The 26,936-nt window shown below is 34.3% G+C and overlaps 1 protein-coding gene across 1 annotated transcript; it reads right to left on the minus strand.

Moving 5' to 3' along the window:
- Positions 1-10,918: 10,918 nt before the first annotated feature.
- On the minus strand, positions 10,919-26,914 carry sbk1 (SH3 domain binding kinase 1). Its single transcript, XM_052114130.1, has 4 exons — positions 26,547-26,914; positions 18,992-19,176; positions 18,456-18,658; positions 10,919-14,969 (listed from the first exon to the last, which is right to left on the minus strand). Exons 1-4 carry the CDS (start codon positions 26,582-26,584, stop codon positions 14,196-14,198), a joined length of 1,200 nt encoding a protein of 399 aa, XP_051970090.1. The 5' UTR covers positions 26,585-26,914; the 3' UTR covers positions 10,919-14,195.
- Positions 26,915-26,936: the final 22 nt, after the last annotated feature.

Genomic DNA, 26,936 nt, shown 5'->3' on the forward strand with positions numbered 1-26,936 from the left:
GTCAGGCATGCCATGTGTGCTCATAATAAAAAGTACAAATATCAGACACTATTGCATTATTGTGTGCCATTCACCAATCCTGGTGGTAGCATATAGTTCAGTCATGGGATCAGACCTTGTTACTTTGATATATACCATGATACTGAAAAGTTACTTCAAAGAATACCATATACCATCATGGTAGTATCCAAAAAGCAAGGCATTACTGTGGTACCGTGTCCAAAAAGCTTTGGTAATTCCATATCAAACATTTTTGCAAGTTAAGGAAGGAAAATGCCAAATGAGATGTCCTTAATATCTCAGTTGTTACTCCTAGATTGCAATGAGATTTAATGGAGACTTCAACGTTTCAGATATTGCTCCTGAGAAAAAGGCCCTAGTAATCGCACTCTGACTCAACTACAATTTCTCAACAATATCTTAAACTGTGATCTGAATTGCTAAGAAAGTATGCAATTAAGAAAGTATGCAATTAAAATGACTCAAACTTTTCTTAAATTCTTTGAAGATGTAATTACCCCCACACACACACACACACACACACAATATACACCCCTGATAGTATCTACAGTGAGATGGAGTATCAGATATTACAAAGAAACAAAATTCAGATAAACAACTTTTCCATTAACTGTATGGTGATGTGTGACCGGTTGTGTACATCTGTTTTGGTCTCTAGCGAATGCAACATAAGCAGAAAACATCACCAGACTTTTAATTACTCTGCATAATGAGTCTTTGTGTAATGAATGTCTGTGTTGAGTTAAAAAGTTAATTACCCGCACAGATAGCTGTGAGTGATGAAGACTAAATGCCTTTGAACAAAAATCTCGGAAAGGTCACAGAAAGGTTGTGTGTGTGATTGTTAATGTGTAAGACACAAAGATAATTTGCACCCTTTGTCTTAATTTTTTAAATCAATCAATGGCCAAGAGTAACTGGATTAATAAATGCATTAAACTTTTATATTCAACAGTTCAGTGAGGAATTAAATGCATTCTGTCACTTCACACTGTGAACAAAATGATACAAAAAGATTTGGAGGAAATTCACATGTAGTTTTGTATTTATGTTTCCTTTGTGCCACACAACTGCTCGTTCAGTCCCTTGTCATAACTAGACTGGACTACTGTAACGCTCTTATTGCAGGCCTTCCTGCATGTGCTATTAGACCTCTGCAAATGATCCAGAATGCAGCAGCACATCTGGTCCTTAATGAACCTAAGAGAGCACATGTTACACCCCTCTTTGTCTCTCTCCACTGGCTGCCGGTTCATGCACGTACTAAATTCAAGGCCCTGATGCTGGCATACAAAACAGTCACTGGGTCTGCTCCAGCATACCTAAAAACATTTATGCAGGGCTACGTTCCCACCAGAAGCCTGCGGTCGGCTAAGGAACGTCGCCTTGTCGTACCAAAACAAAGAGGCACCAAAACACTTTCCCGGACTTTCAGTTTCATCATACCACAGTGGTGGAATGACCTTCCCAACTCAATCCGGGAAGCTAACTCACTCTCTATCTTCAAAAAACGGCTAAAAACACATCTTTTCCAAAAGCACTTAACCAGTCACTAAAAAAAAATAAATAATCTGTTTTGTATACTATTCTGATGATAGTGAAACTTTGTAATATGGCACTTTTCGTACCACTGTCTCCCTAAGATGATTCGCTGATGTTTTTCCTCTTTTGTAAGTCGCTTTGGATAAAAGCGTCTGCCAAATGAATAAATGTAAATGTACTAAAGTTTTGTTGACATCCTCTCATTAGCATGTTGTGTAAAGGAAAATAAATACGGGACTACATACAGAAATAAAGGAATGATTTAAGACATCTAGAAATACAGAAATGTCACATTCCCCCAGCCATTTATTTATATCTAATATTGTATAATTTTTGCATTAATGGACGCATTTATTTGTTTATTTATGCATTTATTTAATTATTTGTATACCTTCTCGGACATGAAATATTTGTCCTCCATATAAATTTGTAAATTACCTTACAATGATGCCGTAAATATTTACATTACCTTACAGCGATACTTTAAATATTTACATTACCTAATAAAAACATAATTATTTATATAACTTCACTGTGATGCTGTAAATATTTACATTACCTTACAGCTGATACTTTAAATATTTACATTACCTAATAAAAACATAATTATTTATATAACTTCACTGTGATGCTGTAAATATTTACATTACCTTACAGCTGATACTTTAAATATTTACATTACCTAATAAAAACATAATTATTTATATAACTTCACTGTGATGCTGTAAATATTTACATTACCTTACAGCTGATACTTTAAATATTTACATTACCTAATAAAAACATAATTATTTATATAACTTCACTGTGATGCTGTAAATATTTACATTACCTTACAGCGATACTTTAAATATTTACATTACCTAATAAAAACATAATTATTTATATAACTTCACTGTGATGCTGTAAATATTTACATTACCTTACAGCGATACTTTAAATATTTACATTACCTAATAAAAACATAATTATTTATATAACTTCACTGTGATGCTGTAAATATTTACATTAACTTACAGCAATACTTTAAATATTTACATTACCTCACAAAAAATGCCATGTTTACATTACTGTGATGCTGTGAATATTTACAGTATCTAATAGAAATGCCTTATTTATTTATATAACTTCACTGTGATGCTGTAAATATTTACATTTTCTTACAGTGATACTTTAAATATTTACATTACCTAATAGAAATGTTTTATTATTTATATAACTTAACTTGATGCTGGCCCTGCGATGGATTGGCGACCTGTCCAGGGTGTCCCCTGCCTTTCGCCCAATGTTAGCTGGGATAGGCTCCAGCCCCCCGCGACCCTGTACACAGGATAAGCGGTTGACGATGGATGGATGGATGAACTTGATGCTGTAAATATTTACATTACCTTACTGTGATGACATAAATATATTTACTTTACTTCACTGTGATGCTGTAAATATTTAAATGTTTACAGTGTTTTTACTTAAACATTTACAGTGTTTTATTGGAGAAAACGAACTTTCTAGTGTCTCAATTTACTTATTCTGATTTTGTGGTAAAACTTGACTGTTTCCATTAGAGTCACCCTAGTTAATAAGGCAATCAGATATAAGCCAATTTCAGGCAAAGACTAGAGGGTGAGAAAAGATATTCAGGATTAGAAAGGACATCTCCAGGACAAAATGGTTTAAGCTGACAGAAAGTACATGGTAAATTGTTCTGACTAGTTCTAGAAAACCCCCCAAAGAGATGAAAGAATCCCTCCCTGCTGCTTCATTCCCCATTTGTATGCATTTCATTACTGTGGTGCATTTGAAGGATTTGAAACGGTCCTCTAGCCTTATCTTCATTTTGTCCTCTTTTTGTTCGCTTCAATAATTTTCTTCGTTCTTTCACTCTTTTTTCCATTGAACTCCCTTGTGACTGAATCAGAACACCCCTTATCACTGCAACTTAATGAGCTCCCGAGCATTACACACACACACACACACACACACACACACACATTCTTTAAACAACACTTTCTTACTTTGTCTGGCAGCATCTACTTAGTTTTCTAGCTCCCCTCAAAACTCCCTGCAGTCTAATTGTCCATTTATTCCTTTACTCTCTGAAACAACTCATTAGCGTTTTATATCAGAGAGAGACAGAGAGAGAGACCCAGTTTTAATGACCTTCAGATAAACAGCAAAAGTTGATGCACAGCAAAGCAGGATAAAAAGATGAATGAAGTAACGTGAAGAAAAGGCCAGAGAAAGAGTGCAAGAGAGTGGGAGGCAGCTATCCATATCCCATATTACATCTTTAATGATGTGTGACTCTATTCAGATGATTAAAAATACACTCAAATCAACTTATAAAGATCATCTCTATGCCTAAGAATTCAATGCATTTTGGAGTTATAAAGACATACACACATAGACATATTCAAGCATGTGATAGATTGACACAAACAGGTTGAAATGTTATAATGTCTTGTGGTGTCATTCTCTCCAAAAATAAATTATGTTATTGAAGCTTTTATGGCTATTTGCGTCTAAAGTGCGCACAGAAAGATCACATCTTTATTAGTTTGTTTCTGAGCTTCTCATCCAGCTGACAATCAGTATCCGATAAACAGACATGGATCAGGGAATTCTGAATTGAGTGGAAGGGAACAAAGCCCCATAATTACTGTAAATAAACTTTGTAAATTTACTAGCTAGAAATATTTATTTTATCTTCCTTTAATGCTGTAAATATTTTACATGATCTCCCTGTAATCCTGAAAATATTCACATTATATCAGGGTTGTACTGTAAAAATTGATATTACCGCACTGTAACACTGTAAATATTTGCATTACTGTAACTCTGTATGTATTTACATTACTGTAACACTGTAAATATTTGCATTACTGTAACTCTGTATGTATTTACATTACTGTAACACTGTAAATATTTGCATTACTGTAACTCTGTAAATATTTGCATTACTGTAACACTTTAAATATTTGCATTACTGTAACTCTGTATGTATTTACATTGCTGTAACTCTGTATGCATTTGGATTACTGTAACACTATAAATATTTGCATTACTGTAACTCTGTAAATATTTGCATTACTGTAACTATGTATGCATTTGGATTACTGTAACACTATAAATATTTGCATTACTGTACCTCTGTATGTATTTACATTACTGTAACACTGTAAATATTTGCATTGCTGTAACTCTGTAAATATTTACATTACTGTAACACTGTAAATATTTGCATTACTGTAACACTGTAAATATTTACATTACTGTAACTATGTATGTATTTGCATTACTGTAACTCTGTATGTATTTGGATTACTGTAACTCTGTAAATATTTGCATTACTGTAACACTGTAAATATTTGCATTACTGTAACTCTGTATGTATTTGGATTACTGTAACTCTGTAAATATTTGCATTACTGTAATTCTGTAAATATTTGCATTACTGTAACACTGTAAATATTTACATTACTGTAACTCTGTATGTATTTACATTACTGTAACTCTGTAAATATTTGCATTACTGTAACACTGTAAATATTTACATTACTGTAACTCTGTATGTATTTGCATTACTGTAACTCTGTATGTATTTGGATTACTGTAACACTGTAAATATTTGCATTACTGTAACTCTGTATGTATTTGGATTACTGTAACTCTGTAAATATTTGCATTACTGTAACTCTGTATGTATTTACATTACTGTAACTCTGTAAATATTTGCATTACTGTAACTCTGTATGTATTTGGATTACTGTAACTCTGTAAATATTTGCATTACTGTAACACTGTAAATATTTACATTACTGTAACTGTATGTATTTGCATTACTGTAACTCTGTAAATATTTGCATTACTGTAACTGTATGTATTTGGATTACAGTAACACTGTAAATATTTGCATTACTCTAACTCTGTATGTATTTACATTACTGTAACACTGTAAATATTTGCATTACTGTAACTCTGTATGTATTTAGATTATTGTAACTCTGTATGTATTTGGATTACTGTAACACTGTAAATATTTGCATTACTGTAACTCTGTATGTATTTACATTACTGTAACTGTATGTATTTGCATTACTGTAACTCTGTAAATATTTACATTACTGTAACTGTATGTATTTGCATTACTGTAACTCTGTAAATATTTGCATTACTGTAACTGTATGTATTTGGATTACAGTAACACTGTAAATATTTGCATTATTCTAACTCTGTATGTATTTACATTACTGTAACTCTGTAAATATTTGCATTACTGTAACACTGTAAATATTTACATTACTGTAACTCTGTATGTATTTGCATTACTGTAACTCTGTATGTATTTGGATTACTGTAACACTGTAAATATTTGCATTACTGTAACTCTGTATGTATTTGGATTACTGTAACTCTGTAAATATTTGCATTACTGTAACTCTGTATGTATTTACATTACTGTAACTCTGTAAATATTTGCATTACTGTAACTCTGTATGTATTTGGATTACTGTAACTCTGTAAATATTTGCATTACTGTAACACTGTAAATATTTACATTACTGTAACTCTGTATGTATTTGCATTACTGTAACTCTGTATTTGTATTACTGTAACACTGTAAATATTTGCATTACTGTAACTATATGTATTTGGATTACTGTAACACTGTAAATATTTGCATTACTGTAACTGTATGTATTTGGATTACTGTAACACTGTAAATATTTGCATTACTGTAACTCTGTATGTATTTACATTACTGTAACACTGTAAATATTTGCATTGCTGTAACTCTGTAAATATTTACATTACTGTAACTCTGTATGTATTTGGATTACTGTAACTCTGTATGTATTTACATTACTGTAACTCTGTATGTATTTGGATTACTGTAACACTGTAAATATTTACATTACTGTAACTCTGTATGTATTTTGCATTACTGTAACTCTGTATGTATTTGGATTACTGTAACTCTGTATGTATTTACATTAATGTATCTGTAAATATTTGCATTACTGTAACTGTATGTATTTGGATTACAGTAACACTGTAAATATTTGCATTACTGTAACTCTGTATGTATTTAATTACTGTAACACTGTAAATATTTGCATTACTGTAACACTGTAAATATTTACATTACTGTAACTCTGTATGTATTTGCATTACTGTAACTCTGTATTTGTATTACTGTAACACTGTAAATATTTGCATTACTGTAACTCTGTATGTATTTGGATTACTGTAACTCTGTAAATATTTGCATTACTGTAACTCTGTATGTATTTACATTACTGTAACTCTGTATGTATTTAGATTATTGTAACTCTGTATGTATTTGGATTACTGTAACACTGTAAATATTTGCATTACTGTAACTGTATGTATTTGGATTACTGTAACACTGTAAATATTTGCATTACTGTAACTCTGTATGTATTTGGATTACAGTAACACTGTAAATATTTGCATTACTGTAACACTGTAAATATTTGCATTACTGTAACTCTGTATGTATTTGGATTACTGTAACACTGTAAATATTTGCATTACTGTAACGCTGTATGCATTTGGATTACTGTAACACTGTAAATATTTGCATTACTGTAACTCTGTATGTATTTGGATTACTGTAACACTGTAAATATTTGCATTACTGTAACTCTGTATGTATTTACATTACTGTAACACTGTAAATATTTGCATTGCTGTTACACTGTAAATATTTACATTACTGTAACTCTGTATGTATTTACATTACTGTAACTCTGTATGTATTTGCATTACTGTAACTCTGTATGTATTTAATTACTGTAACACTGTAAATATTTGCATTACTGTAACACTGTAAATATTTACATTACTGTAACTCTGTATGTATTTGCATTACTGTAACTCTGTATTTGTATTACTGTAACACTGTAAATATTTGCATTACTGTAACTCTGTATGTATTTGGATTACTGTAACTCTGTAAATATTTGCATTACTGTAACTCTGTATGTATTTACATTACTGTAACTCTGTATGTATTTAGATTATTGTAACTCTGTATGTATTTGGATTACTGTAACACTGTAAATATTTGCATTACTGTAACTGTATGTATTTGGATTACTGTAACACTGTAAATATTTGCATTACTGTAACTCTGTATGTATTTGGATTACTGTAACACTGTAAATATTTGCATTACTGTAACTGTATGTATTTGGATTACTGTAACACTGTAAATATTTGCATTACTGTAACTCTGTATGTATTTGGATTACAGTAACACTGTAAATATTTGCATTACTGTAACGCTGTATGTATTTGGATTACTGTAACACTGTAAATATTTGCATTACTGTAACGCTGTATGCATTTGGATTACTGTAACACTGTAAATATTTGCATTACTGTAACTCTGTATGTATTTTGATTACTGTAACACTGTAAATATTTGCATTACTGTAACTCTGTATGTATTTACATTACTGTAACACTGTAAATATTTGCATTGCTGTTACACTGTAAATATTTACATTACTGTAACTCTGTATGTATTTACATTACTGTAACTCTGTATGTATTTGCATTACTGTAACTCTGTATGTATTTGGATTACTGTAACACTGTAAATATTTGCATTGCTGTAACTGTAAATATTTACATTACTGTAACACTGTAAATATTTGCATTACTGTAACTCTGTATGTATTTACATTACTGTAACTCTGTATGTATCTGGATTACTGTAACACTGTAAATATTTACATTACTGTAACTCTGTATGTATTTGCATTACTGTAACTGTATGTATTTGGATTACTGTAACTCTGTATGTATTTACATTACTGTAACTGTAAATATTTGCATTACTGTAACTGTATGTATTTGGATTACAGTAACACTGTAAATATTTGCATTACTGTAACTCTGTATGTATTTACATTACTGTAACACTGTAAATATTTGCATTACTGTAACACTGTAAATATTTACATTACTGTAACTCTGTATGTATTTGCATTACTGTAACTCTGTATTTGTATTACTGTAACACTGTAAATATTTGCATTACTGTAACTATGTATTTGGATTACTGTAACTCTGTAAATATTTGCATTACTTTAACTCTGTATGTATTTACATTACTGTAACTCTGTATGTATTTAGATTATTGTAACTCTGTATGTATTTGGATTACTGTAACACTGTAAATATTTGCATTACTGTAACTCTGTATGTATTTGGATTACTGTAACACTGTAAATATTTGCATTACTGTAACTCTGTATGTATTTGGATTACAGTAACACTGTAAATATTTGCATTACTGTAACACTGTAAATATTTGCCTTACTGTAACTCTGTATGTATTTGGATTACTGTAACACTGTAAATATTTGCATTACTGTAACGCTGTATGTGTTTGGATTACTGTAACACTGTAAATATTTGCATTACTGTAACTCTGTATGTATTTGGATTACTGTAACACTGTAAATATTTGCATTACTGTACTCTGTATGTATTTACATTACTGTAACACTGTAAATATTTGCATTGCTGTAACACTGTAAATATTTACATTACTGTAACTCTGTATGTATTTGCATTACTGTAACTCTGTATGTAGTTGGATTACTGTAACTCTGTAAATATTTGCATTACTGTAACACTGTATGTATTTGGATTACTGTAACACTGTACATATTTGCATTACTGTAACACTGTAAATATTTGCATTACTGTAACTCTGTATGTATTTGGATTACTGTAACTCTGTAAATATTTGCATTACTGTAACTCTGTAGGTATTTTGATTACTGTAACACTGTATATATTTGCATTACTGTAACTCTGTATGTATTTGCATTACTGTAACTCTATATGTATTTGGATTACTGTAACACTGTAAATATTTGCATTACTGTAACTCTGTAAATATTTACATTACTGTAACTTTGTATGTATTTGCATTACTGTAACTCTGTATGTATTTGGATTACTGTAACACCGTAAATATTTGCATTACTGTAATTTTGTATGTATTTGCATTACTGTAACACTGTAAATAATTGCATTACTGGACTTCCATTTAATGCTGTTTAATATTTTACATTAACTCCCTATAATCATGTAAGTTAACATTTAACATTGTCTCCATTTAATCCTGTAAATATTTACATGAGATCAGTGTCATGCTATAAATATTTACATTACATCAATGTGATGCTGTAATTATTTAAATAATCACTTACTTTAAAGCAATATTTTTAACATTTAATGTAACGTTAACATTTAACATTGTTTCCATTTAATCTTTTAAATATTTACATTACATCTGTGTGATGCTGTAAATATTTACATTATCGCACTGTAACACTATAAATATTTAAATTTATCTCCCGATAATCCAGTAAATAGCTACATAAATTAAAGCAGTGTGATTTTGTAAATATGTACAGTACCTCACTGCAACACTGTAAATATTTACATTACATCACATTAAAACTGTAAATATTTACAGTACCTCACTGCAACACTGTAAATATTTACATTACATCACAGTAAAACTGTAAATTATTACTTTTTATCTCGATAATCCTGTAAATAGCTATATATTAAATCAGTATGGTTCTGTAAATATGTAAAGTACATCACTGTAACACTGTAAATATTTATATTATCTCCCGACAATCCTGTAAATAGCTAACATTTGCTGTAAATATTTAAAAAGTCTCTCAATTTAAAGCAATATATATTCACTTCACCTCCCTGTGAAGCTTTAAATATTTTAGATTACCTGTCTGTAATTCTGTAAATATATACATTATCGTTGTAACGCCATGCACAAATGATGTGCTATGCACTCATTATAACACTTTGCACCATATAAGGGATAACGTGCCTTAAAGGCAAGTCAATTCATTTTGTGGCAAAATTCATAATACCTACAGCTACAGTATTTCAAGTCATACAAATACAGCCCCTATCTACTTAAATGGAGAAAGTGGGTAAATCTTCAAGATTATGTTCAAATAACATATTTCAAACGAGGAATGAAATCTGACAATGGTCTCATAAAACTCACAAACACAAATCAGATCAAGCAAAATTAGATTTTCTTTTTCTTTTTTCTCAAATCTACATGTTAAAATGTTAATGTTAAAAAAACATTAGTTGATATGCTGACAAGAAGAGATAACAAAGCTGGAACATAACTACAATTTATTTTTATAAAGCCTAGTATAGTATTGATATATTTCATCATTTCTAACCCTTTTTAAAAGGACTGATCAAATGGATAGTTAAAAACAGGAAAGGCAATTTGCAGTGCATTTAAGATGTTTAATTAGCTGATAATCAGTCAGAACAATCTATGGCATTTCCTACTCACAGCAGCTAAATAACATCCAGTTTTATGTGTATTTATTAATTTGATATTTATAAATACCAGCTGTTTCTTTGAATTGATATTCCAAGGTAATTTTCAACTATATACTTTTTACAGAATTCAGTGACTAACAAGAACAGAATCCATAACTATTAAACTGTTCTATGATTGTTATTGTTTCATAACATCAACTAGTCGTTTGCATGTATGACAGAGCACCATATTGTTTGTAGTACTTCTTATATTCTGTCCTATGAGCATGTTGTTAATGAGAAACTTGTGCTAATTTGCAAAGTATCCTCAAATATTTTAAGACTTTAACAGTTATCTACTGCCACAATCAATATCTAATATTCTTCTATAGCTATATGTAAACATACACTTGAACTAAAGGAATAGTGCATAAAATCATTGCAAATAACCCCTTATTATTTACTCCCCCTCATGTTGTTCCAGATTAATCCAGATTTTTGGGGGGGTGAGACATTAGTTTAAGACTAAAAGTAATCTCTGTTTAAGTTAAGTGATAGTTTATTATTCCTTTCTCTACAAATTAGCACTACACCGGACAAAGAACTGTAACAATGTTCTAGAGAGCAGATGTTCTTGTGTTTTTGAGCAATCCCTTGAGGCTTTTCTAGCCTAATTGACCCATTACAGAAAAACACAGAACAGATCAGAACAGTTTAAAAAAACTCCCACAAAAATGAACAGCTCCTGATGGATATCTTCAAAGATTTCATGGAAAGTTGGTGCTTGAATATACACATCAGCTACAAACACACATACTAAAATCCCTGTAATCTACGGAGACTGTGCCGTTATTCTTAAAAAAAAACTCGAAATGTACAGCAGAGGAAGCTTTAAAGAATGTCTTTCTGTGTATTTGTGTCTTTCAAAAGTTCAACAAATAGGCAGTGATGTCTCCAAGTCAACATGGCATTGAGTTCTGTTTTAATGTTTGTATCTTAGTCCAGTATAAAATAATCTTTTTCTTCTATTGGTGCAGATGGATGATTTTGTAATAGGCTGGTTGAAAAGTCACGTGACGATGATAACTTCACAACGAAAAGATCTTTGTCTTCCCTTCTTCGTTGAACTTTTTGGTTTTTAATGCACTAAAAGTGAAGTTATGGTAGCCATATTACATTAAAGGGATAGTTGACCTAGAAATGAAAATTCTGTCATCATTTACCCATCCTCATGCCATCCTGGATGTGTATGACTTTCTTTCTTCTGCTGAAGACAAACAAATATTTTTCAAGAATAGTTAAGCTATGTTGGTCATCACAATGCAGGTGAATGGTGACCAGACCTTTCAAGCTCCAGAAATCACATAAAGGCAGCATAAAAGTAATCTATAGGACTCCGGTGGTTTGAAGCGATGCAGTTACTTTGGGTCAGAAACACATCAATATTTCATACTATTTGATATATATCTTTTTTTTTCTTTTTTACAATAAATCTCCACTTTCCCTTTCATTTTCAGAGTTTGAAAGTGAAAGTGGAGATTTATAGCAAAAAGGGTTTAAATATTGATCTGTTTCTCACCCACACCTATCATATTGCTTCTGAAGACATGGATTAAACCACTGGAGTCTTATGGATTACTTTTATGCTGCCTTGTTATGACCTGTGTTTATGTAGCTAATTGTTTTCTCTATTGCTCTGTCTTTTTCTTTTTTCTCTCTCTTTTGTTTTTTTTTTTGTTTTTCTGATTTCTAATAGGTTGTCCAATGATCGGGGTGCACGAACGCCATTGGTTGTCCAGTCAGGGCGTGGTCTTTATAAGGACGCTGCTGGCACTTGTCTGGGAGCTCATTCTTGGTTCGGTCGCGACGTGGGTTGAGAGCTCCGGAATCCCTCCTCCGGCCGATGATCAAATTGTGTATTAGAAACTTTATTTAGTTCAAGTGAACGTGCATCTTGTGATAACCTTTGAGCCGTTCTCCTAAGGTCTAAACCATCTTAACAGTGTGGAGCGTAGGGGTGTCCTGCCTTGTTTATTTTGTAATTGTTTGATCTCTGTTTTTTGGGCAGGGAGTTAGGTAAGATAAATGTATTTTCTTTTGATATTTGAGTAGGTTATTAATTTTCCCTTTTACTTTCTATATTCGTTTTGTTTGTTATTTTGGCCTTTTGGACACCTTGAAGATTTGCTCTTTATTTCACTTGTTATTCTTTAATAAATTACTTACTTTTTGCTTCAATTTTGTGCAAGAGTTTTTGGTTGTCGACCGGAGTGATGCGTTCTGGGATTCCATTTCCACAACCCAATAATTATTTGTTGCGCCTCTTTGGTGATTTGTATTCCCCTAGAGCCGGGGCGTAATATGCCTTAATGTACTTTTTTGAGCTTCAAAGTTTTGGCCACCATTTACTTGCATTTTATGGACCAACAGAGCTCAGATATTCTTCATTTGTGTTCTACAGAAGAAAAAAGTCATACACATGAGGGTGAATAAATGATCATTTTTGGATGAACTATCCCTTTAAATGGTTAGTTCATTCAAAAATGAAAATTCTGCCATCTTTCCTCACTCTCATGAAATTTTGAAAATTGAATTGAAAACGCTCAAAAAATGACAAAGAAAGCACCTTAAAACTAGTCTATACTATATAGTACACTATATTCCAAGTCTTTTGGGCCATATAACAGCTTTGTGTGAGGTAAAGGCACAGGTTTAAGTTTCAAAACCTCATTTAACTCAAGTGTTGTCAACAATTTGACATAGTTGATATTTATATTGGTGCAACACATCCTTACATGAAGAAAAGATGAGATCATCATCAACTTTTTGTGTGTGTTCTCCCACTAAACTATCATATGCCTTCAGAAAAACATAGCAAGTTGTATGGATTACTTTAAAGATGCTTTTTTTGTCATTTTTGGAGATTGTCGTCCCCAGTAACCAATATGGAAAAGACTGAGGGTGAGTATATGATGACAGACTTTTCATTTTTGGGTGAACTCTTCCTTTAAAATGAAAGCGATTACGCTTAATTCAATACTTAAGTGACAAATCTTTTTTAAATCAGGAGAGTTTTAGAGTCACCAGGTTTAGAGAGTTTTTAGGACCTACATTTATGGTAGTTTGTGCTGTAGACTTCTGTCATATAATATGGAGTCTGCTGTCATTCTTGCCTTTGCTATTTTTCCTAGTTAATGTAATATTGATACCATTTTGAAAAAAATCTCAGGTCGTCCAGAAAAAACCATACTTTGAGACCTGCGGTATTGGCTTCATACACAAATTTCAATTGGAGTGGTCATCATCATTTTACTCTTGTCTTGACGGTTCGGAGATGGACTTTTAGATGTATCCTCTCTAGAAGAATGTGGCTCGGACAGGATGCTACGTTTGAGGGGGGTGGGGCATAGACAAGAAGTGCCAGAAGGAGGGGAGGGCTCTGCGTGTCTGTGGGTGGAGCAATGCGTGGAACTTCTCCTTGAAGCCCGACAGGAAGCTCTATGGCGATGATGATTCAGCAGGTCATATTTCAGGAAGTAAAACATTTCTTTAACACCGCAGCGCCGCTCTGGCTCCAGCGCCAACAACCGGCCAAACATGCGCAGCGCATCGTCAGAAAAACGCCTCCACTGGGACGGTACGGCGCCGGGCAGACACGCCCCCCGCTGCCAGCGCTGAAACTCTGAAAAGAATGCATCACTAGGCAATGCAACTTCCCAAGGAAAATTTCCCGTAAGCATGCAGAACAGCAGAACTCCAAATGCCCAAACGTCCTGGGTCGTTGCCACAACGATACCCTCTGATACCGAGGCCTGGCACACTTCGGCCGCGGTGTAGGGGATGGTACCGCTGATTCGTTTGATTCTGCTGCCCGCCCGGCGAGTCATTCCTAAATCAGCCAATTTGACACGTCGACACTCACGGTCGAATAGAAGAACGTTTTCTGGCTTCACATCCCGATGAACGAAACTTTTACTGTGCATGAAGTCTAAAGCTAAACCCAGCTGCTGAACGCAACGTTTGACCATTTCCTCCGGCAAACCGGCCTGAGATGAGAAAGAGAAAAACAAACATAAGAAGGACAAATTCACATATGATAATTGGAGGGGGTACTGAGAGTATATAATATTATTACAAGTACACTCTTGGAAGAAAAGGTTCCATATAGAACCTAAAAGTGTTTATCACTCGTTTCATATTTGGAATGTTTGAAATATTCTATCCAAAGAACCCTAAATGGTTCTTTGAGCCATGTGGAAAGGTTCTATATTGAACCTTTTAGAGGTTCCCAACATGGAATTTTAACATTTGTTGTTTTATTTATTTATTTAATTTTTGTTTCATTACCAGAAGAACGTTGAATGGAAATGTGAGTTAATTAGCTCATATAGTAGATAATATATCTATAGTAAATACCATAAAAAATAACTATATTAATAACATTTAAAGGTGCTGTAAGCGATTTCAGCCATTTTACTTTCACAAGGCTGAGAATTTGAATTAGCCACGCCTCCTCTTTCCAAAAGCCTGAACTCTAAAGCAGGGGCGGAGCCAGACATTTTTCAAAGGGGTGGCCAGGAAGGGGTAAGCGATCTATCTGTGGTGGCACAGAAATGGCAGAATTTTTATGTCGTCGGACTGTTGGTGGGGGGATGGGGGGGTGGGGTGTGAGTGCATACAATGACACCCGGGACAGAGAGGTTTGGCAACCTTGGTGTGCGCACATGTTAAGTTTGTACATTTGTATAGAGATGATTTCACCTCTAAAGAACTAAATTACTGATGTACATTTTTAAATGACCAAAAAAATTACTAAAACAGCAGTTGCGAGTGGAGTCCCCCTGGCCACCCCCTCAGCTCCGCCACTGCTCCAAAGATACCAAAATGAGCTTTATTGAGAGCAGCAATTTTTGTTTGCTTTACAGAGTTTAGTGCTGTCACTAGACAGGTGAGATAGCTCAGGACACTAATTTCGTTAATATCTTTCAGGGAATAGGACATTTTCTTTGCATTTCCTATAAGTATTATTTAGTAAAGCATTTTTAATAGTTTGTATTCCCAACAACACAAGCAATAAATAACACAATTCATAATGCAATAGTTATAAGAATTGGCATATCCACAGGTTTGCATTAATAAGCTAAAAGTCTAATTAGTAGTAATATTATTTATATATTATCTATAAATCAAAAACATTATGACACTATTGGGCAGGGCGATATATAAAATATTCAAGATATAATTGCGATTTTGTTGGCCATATTAATTTAACAATATCATGAATATCCTGATGATTTAATGCCCATTTTATTTGGCCACTACGTTTCTTAATGAGCACATTATTAGACTAGTTACATGAACCTTCAAGGTCCGTATGTGCTTCAGAGTGAATGGGTGGCGCACTGTTCTGTGCGCAAGTACAGGGCTCATGAAGCGCTGTTTTCAGTGTTCCCAGTGTTCCCATTGTGGTACGCAGTGAGTTGTGAAAGCAACGTGATGCAGGTGCTGTTGCTCTCGTGCCCTATCATGAAGGAGACCAACGGTCAGCACATTTTGACATTTTGAATCTACTTCACTGAAATAACTGGTTCATCTGATTTGAAAAAACAAACACCATTTTTTAATAATAATTAAGAAATAATTATTCAGAAATATATTAGAATATCGTCAATAGGCTGAAGAAATATTGAGAAACAAGGTACTCAAGCTCATGTACACTACATGCAAAATTATTAGACAAGTGAGTATTCTGATCTTATCATTATTTCCATGCAAATTTTCCAACTCCAACCCATATAAACTTGAATGCCTTTTGGATTCAATCATTTTCAGGTGATGTGTGTTTGTGTAACGAGGGAGGGTGTGGCGAAAGTGACTAACACTTTATTACAAGGTGTGCATAATTATTAGGCAGCTTCATTACTTCAGGAAAATGGGCCAAAAAAGAGAATTAACTGACACTGAAAAGTCACAAATTTTAAAATGCTTCAGATGGATGCAACACATAGCTAAACTATTGATGTGTGACCACCGGCCAATCAAACATTTTGTTGTGAATAGTCAACTGGGGCGCAAAAAATGCATGGAGAAGAAAAGGTGCAAATTAACAGCAAAAGACTTGAGAAGAATTAAATGTGAAGCTACCAGGAACCCATAATCCTCCAGTGCCACCATATTCCAGAACTGCAACCTGCCTGGAGTGTCCAAGGTACAAGGTGCCAAGTGCTCAGAGACATGGCCAAGGCCAAGAAGACTGAAACACAACCACCACTGATTATATTCAGCATCAAGATTGGGCAAAGAGATACATGAAGACAGATAAGGTTTTATGGACAGATGAAATGAGAGTGACACTTGATGGACAGGGTGGATGGTCCCGTGGCTGGATCACTAATGGACACAACTTTGAGTCAGGTGCCAGCAAGGTGGAGGAGGGGTACTGGAATGGGCTGCTATCATTAAGGATGAGGTAGTTGGACCTTTTTGAGTTGAAGATGGACTGAATCTCAACTCTCAAACCTACTGCCAGTTTCTAGAAAGTGCTTTTTTCAAGCAGTGGTACAGGAAGAAGTCCTCAGCATTCAAGAAGGCCATGATCATCATACGGGACAATGCTCCATCACATGCATCCAAGTACTCCACTGCTTGGCTTGCCAGCAAGGGCCTCAAAGATGCCCAAATAATGACTTGGCCCCCTTTCTCACCTGACTTAATCCTACTGAGAACTTGTGGGCCCTTCTCAAACGTGAGATTTACAGTGAGGGAAGACAATACACCTCTCTGAACAGCATTTGGGAGGCTATGGTTGCTATATTGGTCACTGAATATTTTTGAAAGGCCAAGAATGTTATTTAATTGTCATTTTGTGTTACTTATTTGTTGTGCTTACTCTGAAAATTGAGAATAATCAATTGAGTTGGGAGAAATTATTTTTGTAATTTCGTTGCCTAATAATTGTGCACACTTATATATTCCCCTAAGAAAGACAAAACTCACCTTTTCTTTGTGAAACATTCAGTTTTGAGATTCAGTAACATTTTGGATTGACTGCGAGCATTGTGTTTGTTCTACGTTACGTTTACGTTCGACGAGGAATGCAATTTGCCTAATAATTGTGCATGCAGTGTATAAGGGATTCACCAGCAGCTCGCTAACCTTTGTTGACCTAGTTTGACCATAAAGTATGTACAGAAGGATCTCACAAAAACTTTTCCAGGTTATTTTTCACCCCAAAATTAAAATATTATTGCATAAAGAAAAGGAAGCCTATTTTTTTTATGAGGATTAATTGAACATGAAAATAATGGCACAGTGCGAAAGATCTTAAAGGTAGAATTTGCCGAAATATAAATGTAATTTACTTACTGCTGTGGAACACAAAAGGAGAATGTAAGCCTCAGTCACCATTTACTTTCACTGCATCTTCTTTCCAGTGACTTAAAGTGAATGGTGACTAAGGCTGTCACCCTGCCTAATTCTTTAATAGGTCAAAAGTGTATTTATGCTGTGAAGTCATGGTTATGACATCCTACCTGAGGTGGGATAATGTCAAACAGGTCTCCCGCAGGTGCGTACTCCTGACCAAACACATAGCTGTCCTCGGTCTCAAACAGAATGTTCAGCACTTTGATGATGAACGGACTGCAGCCCAGCGCGACAGTCAGGCTGTACTCACGCAAAAAACTACGCAACTTTGTCTTGTTCTTACTCACATACTTCAGAGCGAGTTTAGTGCCTGCAAAACACACACGCATATGCAAATGCATGAATCTAAATGATGAGTCACCAGAGGGTCCTTTTACATTTATTAAATATTTTTTATGATACAAAGTGACATACTAGCATTACTGGATATGTATACTGTGCACTGTGTGCAAATCTGCACTTCTGTGATCATATACTAACCCTCTTGTCATCCCAAACCTATATGACTCTCTATTTCTAACGTCCAAAATGCAAAAAGGAGATGTTAGACAGAATGCTAGGGTGTCACCGTGCATTCCACAACCTTTCAGCCACCAGCCCAGATCTTCATCCATTAAGCCACATAACACTTATACATACTCACCCTGTGTCCGGTGCACCACCAGATCAACTTTTCCATAGGTGCCCTTCCCAAGAGGAGCAATCAGCTCATACTGCTGTTCCACCTCAGAGGTGGAGAGAGAGGTGATTGACAGCACCTGCATGTCCTCCACCGGGACTGCGCCCATACTGCTGCCCCGCCCCGCTGGAAGTACCCCAACCTGGGCACTGGGACATGCAAACACACACACACACACACATACACTCAAATTATAAACACTGCTTGCAAAGTGTTCAATTGATTGTCATTTGATCGCCATGGCTTTTTTAAATTGCTTCTTGATTGCTCATTCATAGCTCAAAGATTTCTTCTGTATATTTGATTGAAATATCATAATTCTATGTAATTCTCCTATAAATCCTTAGTAATTAAAAATGTGACAATTGTACACAAACAGTGAGAGAGTAGAGATATGTATTAACAGTAAAAACAATAGTTTTTGAAATTAATAATTGTATTGTTACTAGTACAAATACGAATTGCAGAAATCAACAAATGTACTAGTGAAGATGCAAATTTTTTATATCTGTCAATATCAAAATGTTAAATTTGGTATTCCCGAGATATGGAAATGTATTTTAGAAAGTAATTTGAGGAGTAATTAAAGAAATCTTAAAAGGCTTTTTTACTAGTTACAATAATATTACAGGTATCTAAAATGAACATTGCCACTACAGTGTAAACCAAATTACTAATATCAAACTTTTTTAAGAGTTGTAGTCACTAAAACTAGTTGTTACAGCAATTGATATTTGAACTAGTAACAGTGTAACTATTTATATTAATACATTTATAGTTTTACAAGTGAGATGTAAATGGCTGATATATGAAATTGGAATTTAAATTAGTAAGAAATGAATTATAGATATCTGTATTTGCATTTTGAACAGGAATGAATCGTGAAATTAAAGGAATATTCCGGGTTCAGTACAAGTTAAGCTCAATCGACAGCATTTGTGGCATAATGTTGATTACCACTAAAATTAATTTTGAATCAACCCTCCTTTTCTTTAAAAAAAAGCAAAAATCAATGTTACAGTGAGGCACTTACAATGGAAGTGAATGGGCCAATTTTTGAATGTTAAAATATTCAAAAGTATAGCCACAATACATGAACAATATATGTTAACATGATTTTAGTGTGATAAAATCACTTACTAACCTTTTCTGTATAAAGTTATATCCAATTTTACAAATTTGTTGACATGACGATGTAATGCCCCTTACCCTAAAAAGACTGTACAAATGACGCTTTACAGCATAAATAATACACAAGTGAAGAGTTAATGTAAATATGTTTATAAAATGATAAACTTCACCTTCCTGCCTTTAAACCCTCCAAAAACTGCCCCGTTCACTTCCATTGTAAGCGAATCTCTGTAACCTCCATTTATGCTTTTTTTAACGAAAAGGAGGAACGAGTCAAAATCATTTTTTATGATAATCAACATTATGCCACAAACATTGTCGATTGAGCTTAACTTGTACTGAATCCGGAATATTCCTTTAAATGCAGATACAGGTATCAAGAATGATATTTTTTGAATATTTGTCCCATGAATGGGTGTTCCCGTGAGTAAAAACATACGTTTTTATATCAATAATGTAACGTTTTAGTATTGCAAATGTATTTACTGATATTAAGAATTTGCATTATCAAGTAATTCCATTGCTGACATCAAGTATTAGCGTTTAGTGAAAACTGAATTGTAGATATCTATAATTTGTCAGGGTTCTGCCCTTAGTTTTGGGGTTTTTTCCCCTTTGTGGCAGATCCCTGACATTTACGTGTCCTATGTCTGTTTTATATCTTGTGTCTGGATTCAGCCACTTCGGTTGGTTTGATTTATTTACTCTGTGACTGAATGCAGGCACTCATTCCCTTGTGCAGTTATGTCTGTCTTCAGTGATAACCCCGCCCTCTCATTTGCCTTATTATATGTCTGATTATTAGTTGATTTTTTTCACTTGCCCTCCTTGTTATCTCCTAATTTTCTTCCCTATTTAACCCCATTGTGTTTTTTGTCTTGTGCCAATTCGTTCTGAATGTTTCCCAGTTAGGTGCCTCTCCTGGCCTGGCCTGCTGTCCTGTCCTGGCCTGTCCCGTCCCGTTCTGCCCCGCCCCACCCTGTTTGTCTTATTCCACCCTGCTCCAGCCAAGCCCGTCATCTGGTTTATCACACTGCACTGTGTTTTTCCCATTTGGGTCTATTTTTGTTATTTTTTGGGGTATTAAAAAAGCTCATATCACTACTCTGTGTTTGAGTCCTGCCATTTCCTCCACAAAACCTGATATAATTAATATCATAAATGTTGAGAGAGCTTGAGATACAAGGTATATCTCGGCAAATCTGAGCAGTTTGAGACATTGTTGAGATCTCTTCAGAAACTCAAGGTTTACTCGGGTCCTTTTCAAAGGAGAAAACCCCCAAAAAGTCTTTATTTGCTGTTCATTTGATATATTTGGTCTCTAGGAGTCAGTATGAAACATTGCCTAAAGGAAACACACGAGATTGACACTTAAGTAAAAGTCTCTATTTCATCTCCAGTCTATCTATTTTCTGTCTGTAAGAAATAATAGATATGAAAGAGCTCTAATTGTTTCCCCTATGAATCTTCATGTCTTTATCTCTGTCGAACTCTATGCATTTTCAGTGTCCTCCTTTCCGGTTCCTGTTGTGGTCAGAACTCTACTCTTTACCCACACTCTGCCCTGCTGTTCCGTCATGTAACTGACTGCATGCTCACAGATTAAGCAGTCAAGCCTTCATAAATATTTCAGTAAACATCAAGAAAGGTCACCAACAAAATCACAGTTCTGATGTCTAGAACAGCTCACGGGAATAAAACTGTGACCTAGAATGAGGACTCGTGATATCAGCATCATGCATAGTGACAGCGAGCTGTGCTCGCGGCTAAACTAGACCCCTTTCTAAACAACTGGACCATGTAAGCAACAGCAAAACTGGCTGTCTCGGATTAGGCTGCTGGGGTTCCAATGACCTTAAGGTGACCTTCCAGAGGTTCTGGGTTCTGGACACAGGGCACCTCCTGTCCAGTTTAGCCTTAGACTGAGAAACTGATGAGAAATTGATTTGGTGGTGTTCCCATTTTCACTCTGCTATAGATATCTTTTCCCCTGTCTCCTCTTCAAGCTTTTTAATCACACAGTTGGAAAAACATTTAGTGTAAATTTCTTGGTGTGAATGAAAACGTCTGGGTAAATCTCATGTAAACAAGTCAGGATTTATTTAGCTGCAATATATATATATAAAGTGCTTCACATTATATTCTCATTACTGTTCTACAATCATTTGTATTAAGATTAGCATACATTAAAGGCAGTAGTACAACAAATGATTGCAGTACAGTTTTGCATTTTTCAACCCTTGTGTTGTGTTTGTTTGTGCAAACACATTTTGTGTTCCCGGTCAAAAATGACCGGCCCACTAAGATTGTTAATAAATCTCTCATATTGCTTATATTATCCCAATAAATTACATTAGATCTTTCCATCAACTTCTTTTTTAGTAATTATGACAGGTTTTGTATTACTTTTTTGAACATATTTTTACAAATATTTGTTTTTATTGAAATGAGCTCACAGGGCTACTGTGGGGCACTTCCTGCAGAAATAATAATAATAATAATGTAATTAATGAATAGCCACTTGCTTGATCTGATCAAAATATGTGTAATTTTAAAACTTTACAATGCATGTAGCTGATCCTACCAGTGCTCACTGAAAAACATTGCCAGGATTTTACAAGATTTAACAGTAATTTTTACAATTATGTACCGTTTTCAATATTTTACTGTAAAATCAATGCAGGCTGGGTCATTTTTTGTCACAACACAACAAATTAGTGTTATGTTTGAAATCACCATAAGGGTGTTTAGTGTTTCCTTTGGATAGGACCTTTTTATTTCTAATTCAATTTCACCCATTTGGTCCAGTTGTGTTTAAGAACACAATTACTTTTTTGTATTTTAATGTATGGAGAATATAGACAATTTAGTGGTTGACTATGTTGGCCCATGATGTATACACTATACCATATGATGCATTTGAATGTAAAGAAATAGTATCATTTTAAATGCACAATGAGGTAGGGGTGTTTGCAAAAGCTAGGCTATAATGGTTGGTTTTATCGCTCATTAACTTTGTATCATGAGTTGTCAATCAGGCATGCAAGACATCAACACTCAGCATACAAACCTCAACAATGGTGACAATTGTCAAACCCTGTATATAAACAAGTACAGATGATCATGATGATTCTATAGCACAGCATTGCTACATTACAGCAATGTATTGATCTGGTTCACTGTGAAGTATTTGTAATAAATTACTACTGTAAAATATACTGTGAAAGTCATGCAACTAGTAGCCAGGAATTTACTGTAAACTCACACTATTTATTTTTTTTTACAGTGTTTAAATAATGTTTTTTAATTTTCTGTTTTGTTCTCATAATTCACAAGTGTGTTATCTCAAAAATTGGTAAAAACATAAAAATGATGGCATAGGTGGAAAGATCTCAATTGGTAAAATGCAATGAGCAAAGGTCACTCAGAGGTCAAACTGCAGTGAGTATTAGTGTGTGAAATTAGCACTGACACACATAAATATAATAAACAGGAGTGTTTTTTGTTTATTACTTCCTGAAACACACATATAGACAATGACATATCGTAACTCCCGATTCAAATGAGTCCAAACACAACATCATTTGATGAGTAGAGTGTGTATGTGTGTGTGTGTGTGTGTGTGTGTGTGTGTGTGTGTGTGTGTGTGTGTGTGTGTGTGTGTGTGTGCAGGGTTAGGAGGGATACTTTTGAAATGTATCCCACTACAGATTACAGAATACATGCAGTAAAATGTAATTTGTAACGTATTCCGTTAGATTACTCAAGGTCAGTAATGTAATCTAAATACTTTGGATTACTTTTTCAGCACTGGTAGATTTTTTCACTTGTTTTGACTATAAAAACTCTGCCAGTACAGTAAGACAAAATACACATTAAAAATACATTCTCTGAAAAACATAAATATATTATGCTGTGTTGTTTCTAAAACAATATTAATCAAATTTATATTGTTTTAAGGATTTTTAGATATCTTTACAGGAAAACAATACAACAATTATCATCAAGAATATGATTTTTGCCCTAATATCAAAGATATAACTAGAAAAAAAGTAATTATGATCTAACGTGAATTTTCCTGATATAATAAATATGATCGTGTCTGGTAGCATGTGCATGTAAAATGGCTAGAAATAGCATTTTATCTGAGCATAAAGCTGACAATTTACTCAAGGTTTATTTCTATTTCTTCTGCTCCAAACTTACTTCAAATGTACTTCTCTGTCTGCTCGTATGAATGTAACACATCATAAGAAAGTGTTTCACCGCTGTTCAAATGCACTTTGGATCACATCATTTATATGTATAAATGTTTTCCATCTGAAAGGACTAAATATGAAATTAAACAAATGACAATAAAATGCTTCAGTAATCTCTTCAGTAATCAAATAACCTTTGAATGTAACTGTATTCTAATTACAATGATTTAAATTGTAACTGTAGTGAAATACAGTTACTTATATTTTGTAATAATTTAAATACGTAATCCTGTTACATGTATTCCGTTACTCTCCAACCCTAGCGTGTGTACATGTTTATGCTACATTGTGGGTACCAGATGTCCCCACAATTATAGTAAAATCTGAGATCACTTACCTAGTGGGGCCCAGCCAGTGGTCCCCATGAGGGAAATGGCTTATTAAACATATTAAACAATGTTTTGTTTTTAAATATTAAAAGGCAAAAAGGTGTGCAAACACACATCCACATACAGTATGTGCTCATCTAAATGATTGGGATGCTCCTGATGCTCCTGAATATTTCTGTATTTTGTAGTCTAATCCATTCATCTCAAATGGCTGGTCATTTTTGACCGGGAACACAGGAAGTGTAACAAAGTGAAATAAAACCAAGAAATGTAAAGAAAATGGTCTGAATGTTTTGTGTGTTTTCAGAAACCATATGTGAACAAAGTCAAGGAATTTTATTCTAAATGGATTGAGTAAAATGGAGTGGTGGTGGAGTAGTGGTCTAAGCACATAACTGGTAATCTGGTAATCAGATGGTTGCTGGTTCAAGCCCCACAGCTACCACCATTGTGTCCTTGAGCAAGGCACTTAACTCCAGGTTGCTCCAGGGCGATTGTCCCTGTAATAAGTGCACTGTAAGTCGCTTTGGATAAAAGCATCTGCCAAATGCATAAATGTAAATGTAAAATGAAAATGTGTAATCCAGGTCAAAATTACCAGAACACAAAATAAGGGTTTAGATTACAGTAATGACAATTACACTTTTTATATGTGGTGGTGGCGTAGTGGCTAAAGCACAGGGCTGTTAATCAGAAGGTCACAGGTTCTAACCCCACAGCCACCACCATTGTGTCCTTGAGTAAGGCACTTAACTCCAGGTTGCTCCGGGGGGATTGTCCCTGTAATAAGTGCACTGTAAGTCGCTTTGCATAAAAGCATCTGCCAAATGCATAAATGTAAATGTAAATGTAAATATGCATTACTGTAATGGGAAAGCATTCATTAAGTATTCATTCACGTTGTCACATTTTGTTGAGCCTTATGAGCCTAAAATTGTTTCAATTAAGCAAAATTTAAAGTATCATAGCAAAGGGTCTGAATACTTATGTAAATTTTACTTTTATTAATTTGCACACACAAAAAATATCTAAAAATCCTCTTTATGCTTTGTCATAATGGGGTGCTATGTGTTGATTGATGAGGGGAAAAAATGAATTTAAAAAATGTTTGCATAAGGCTGCAAGTCTGCGACATAAAATGTGAAAAAGGTAAAGGGGTCTAAATACTTTTTGAATGCACTGCATATGTAATAATATACAGTGTAAAGGCAACATAATTGCCCTTCTAACACTCATAACAATGTTTTCTTTACTGACCTGAAATTCTCCCTTGTTCAGGTTACGCCCTGATTTTGACCTTTAACCTACCAGACTTCACTGGCCACATTACTTAATTTTACACATGATAAATAAAAACATTTACACCCACTTGTTGGCTCCATAGCTATAAGCATTGCACACATATTAGGCTAATGATATTTCTTTATCAAAATAATCCCCATATGAATTTTTATGCTTTTTATTGTATTTCTTATTTTATTCTTTAGCTTAATTTTCCTTACAGCCCATTCATTTTACTATATGTACTGTGTATTGTAGATGTTATATGGTAAATGTTAAGAAACATGCCAATACGGCGTTGCTGACTCTGAGAAAAATCAACATCATTTATAATTCATAAATAAATGATGTGGCACCAACAGTGCAAAACAGAACACTTCAGTACGGCAAGTTAATTTCCATCATGCCTGGTCAAAACGAAGCATCTCCAAACAAAAGGAACCAATTCACTTGTCAGGATTCAATTTCACACTGCGATGAGCTGGATTAATGAGAAGCATCAAAGACTCTTGAACTCACCTGCTGGTGCCCCGCTGCGTGTCCTCATGTTCCTGCATCCAAATGCTGCGTCCAGGTCTCTCCACTGAATCAGGATGTAGTGGCTATGAAATTATTCCTTGTCCATTGAGATTGCAAAAAAGCATGCCTCTGTTATAAGGCAAAACAACAACTGTCATCAACACTCAGGATGGGTCAGGTCACTGCTGGAGATATGTAGATCAGTCCTCCTTTAAACAAAACACACTGTGCATTGTTCTACTTGCTCTATTTAGCTTTTAAACCTTTTCAATTCTTTTAAGTGCTCATGTGTAAAAGGACAGTTCTGGTTTCCTTCTGCTGGTTTTGTGTTGTTGTCTGGTGTCCTTTGTGCTCCTGAAGGATGCTGCGGTCTGAGAGTGCTGTGAGCAC

Source organism: Xyrauchen texanus, chromosome 41 (genome assembly GCF_025860055.1).
Source record: "Xyrauchen texanus isolate HMW12.3.18 chromosome 41, RBS_HiC_50CHRs, whole genome shotgun sequence".
NCBI classification, from domain to species: Eukaryota; Metazoa; Chordata; class Actinopteri; order Cypriniformes; family Catostomidae; genus Xyrauchen; species Xyrauchen texanus.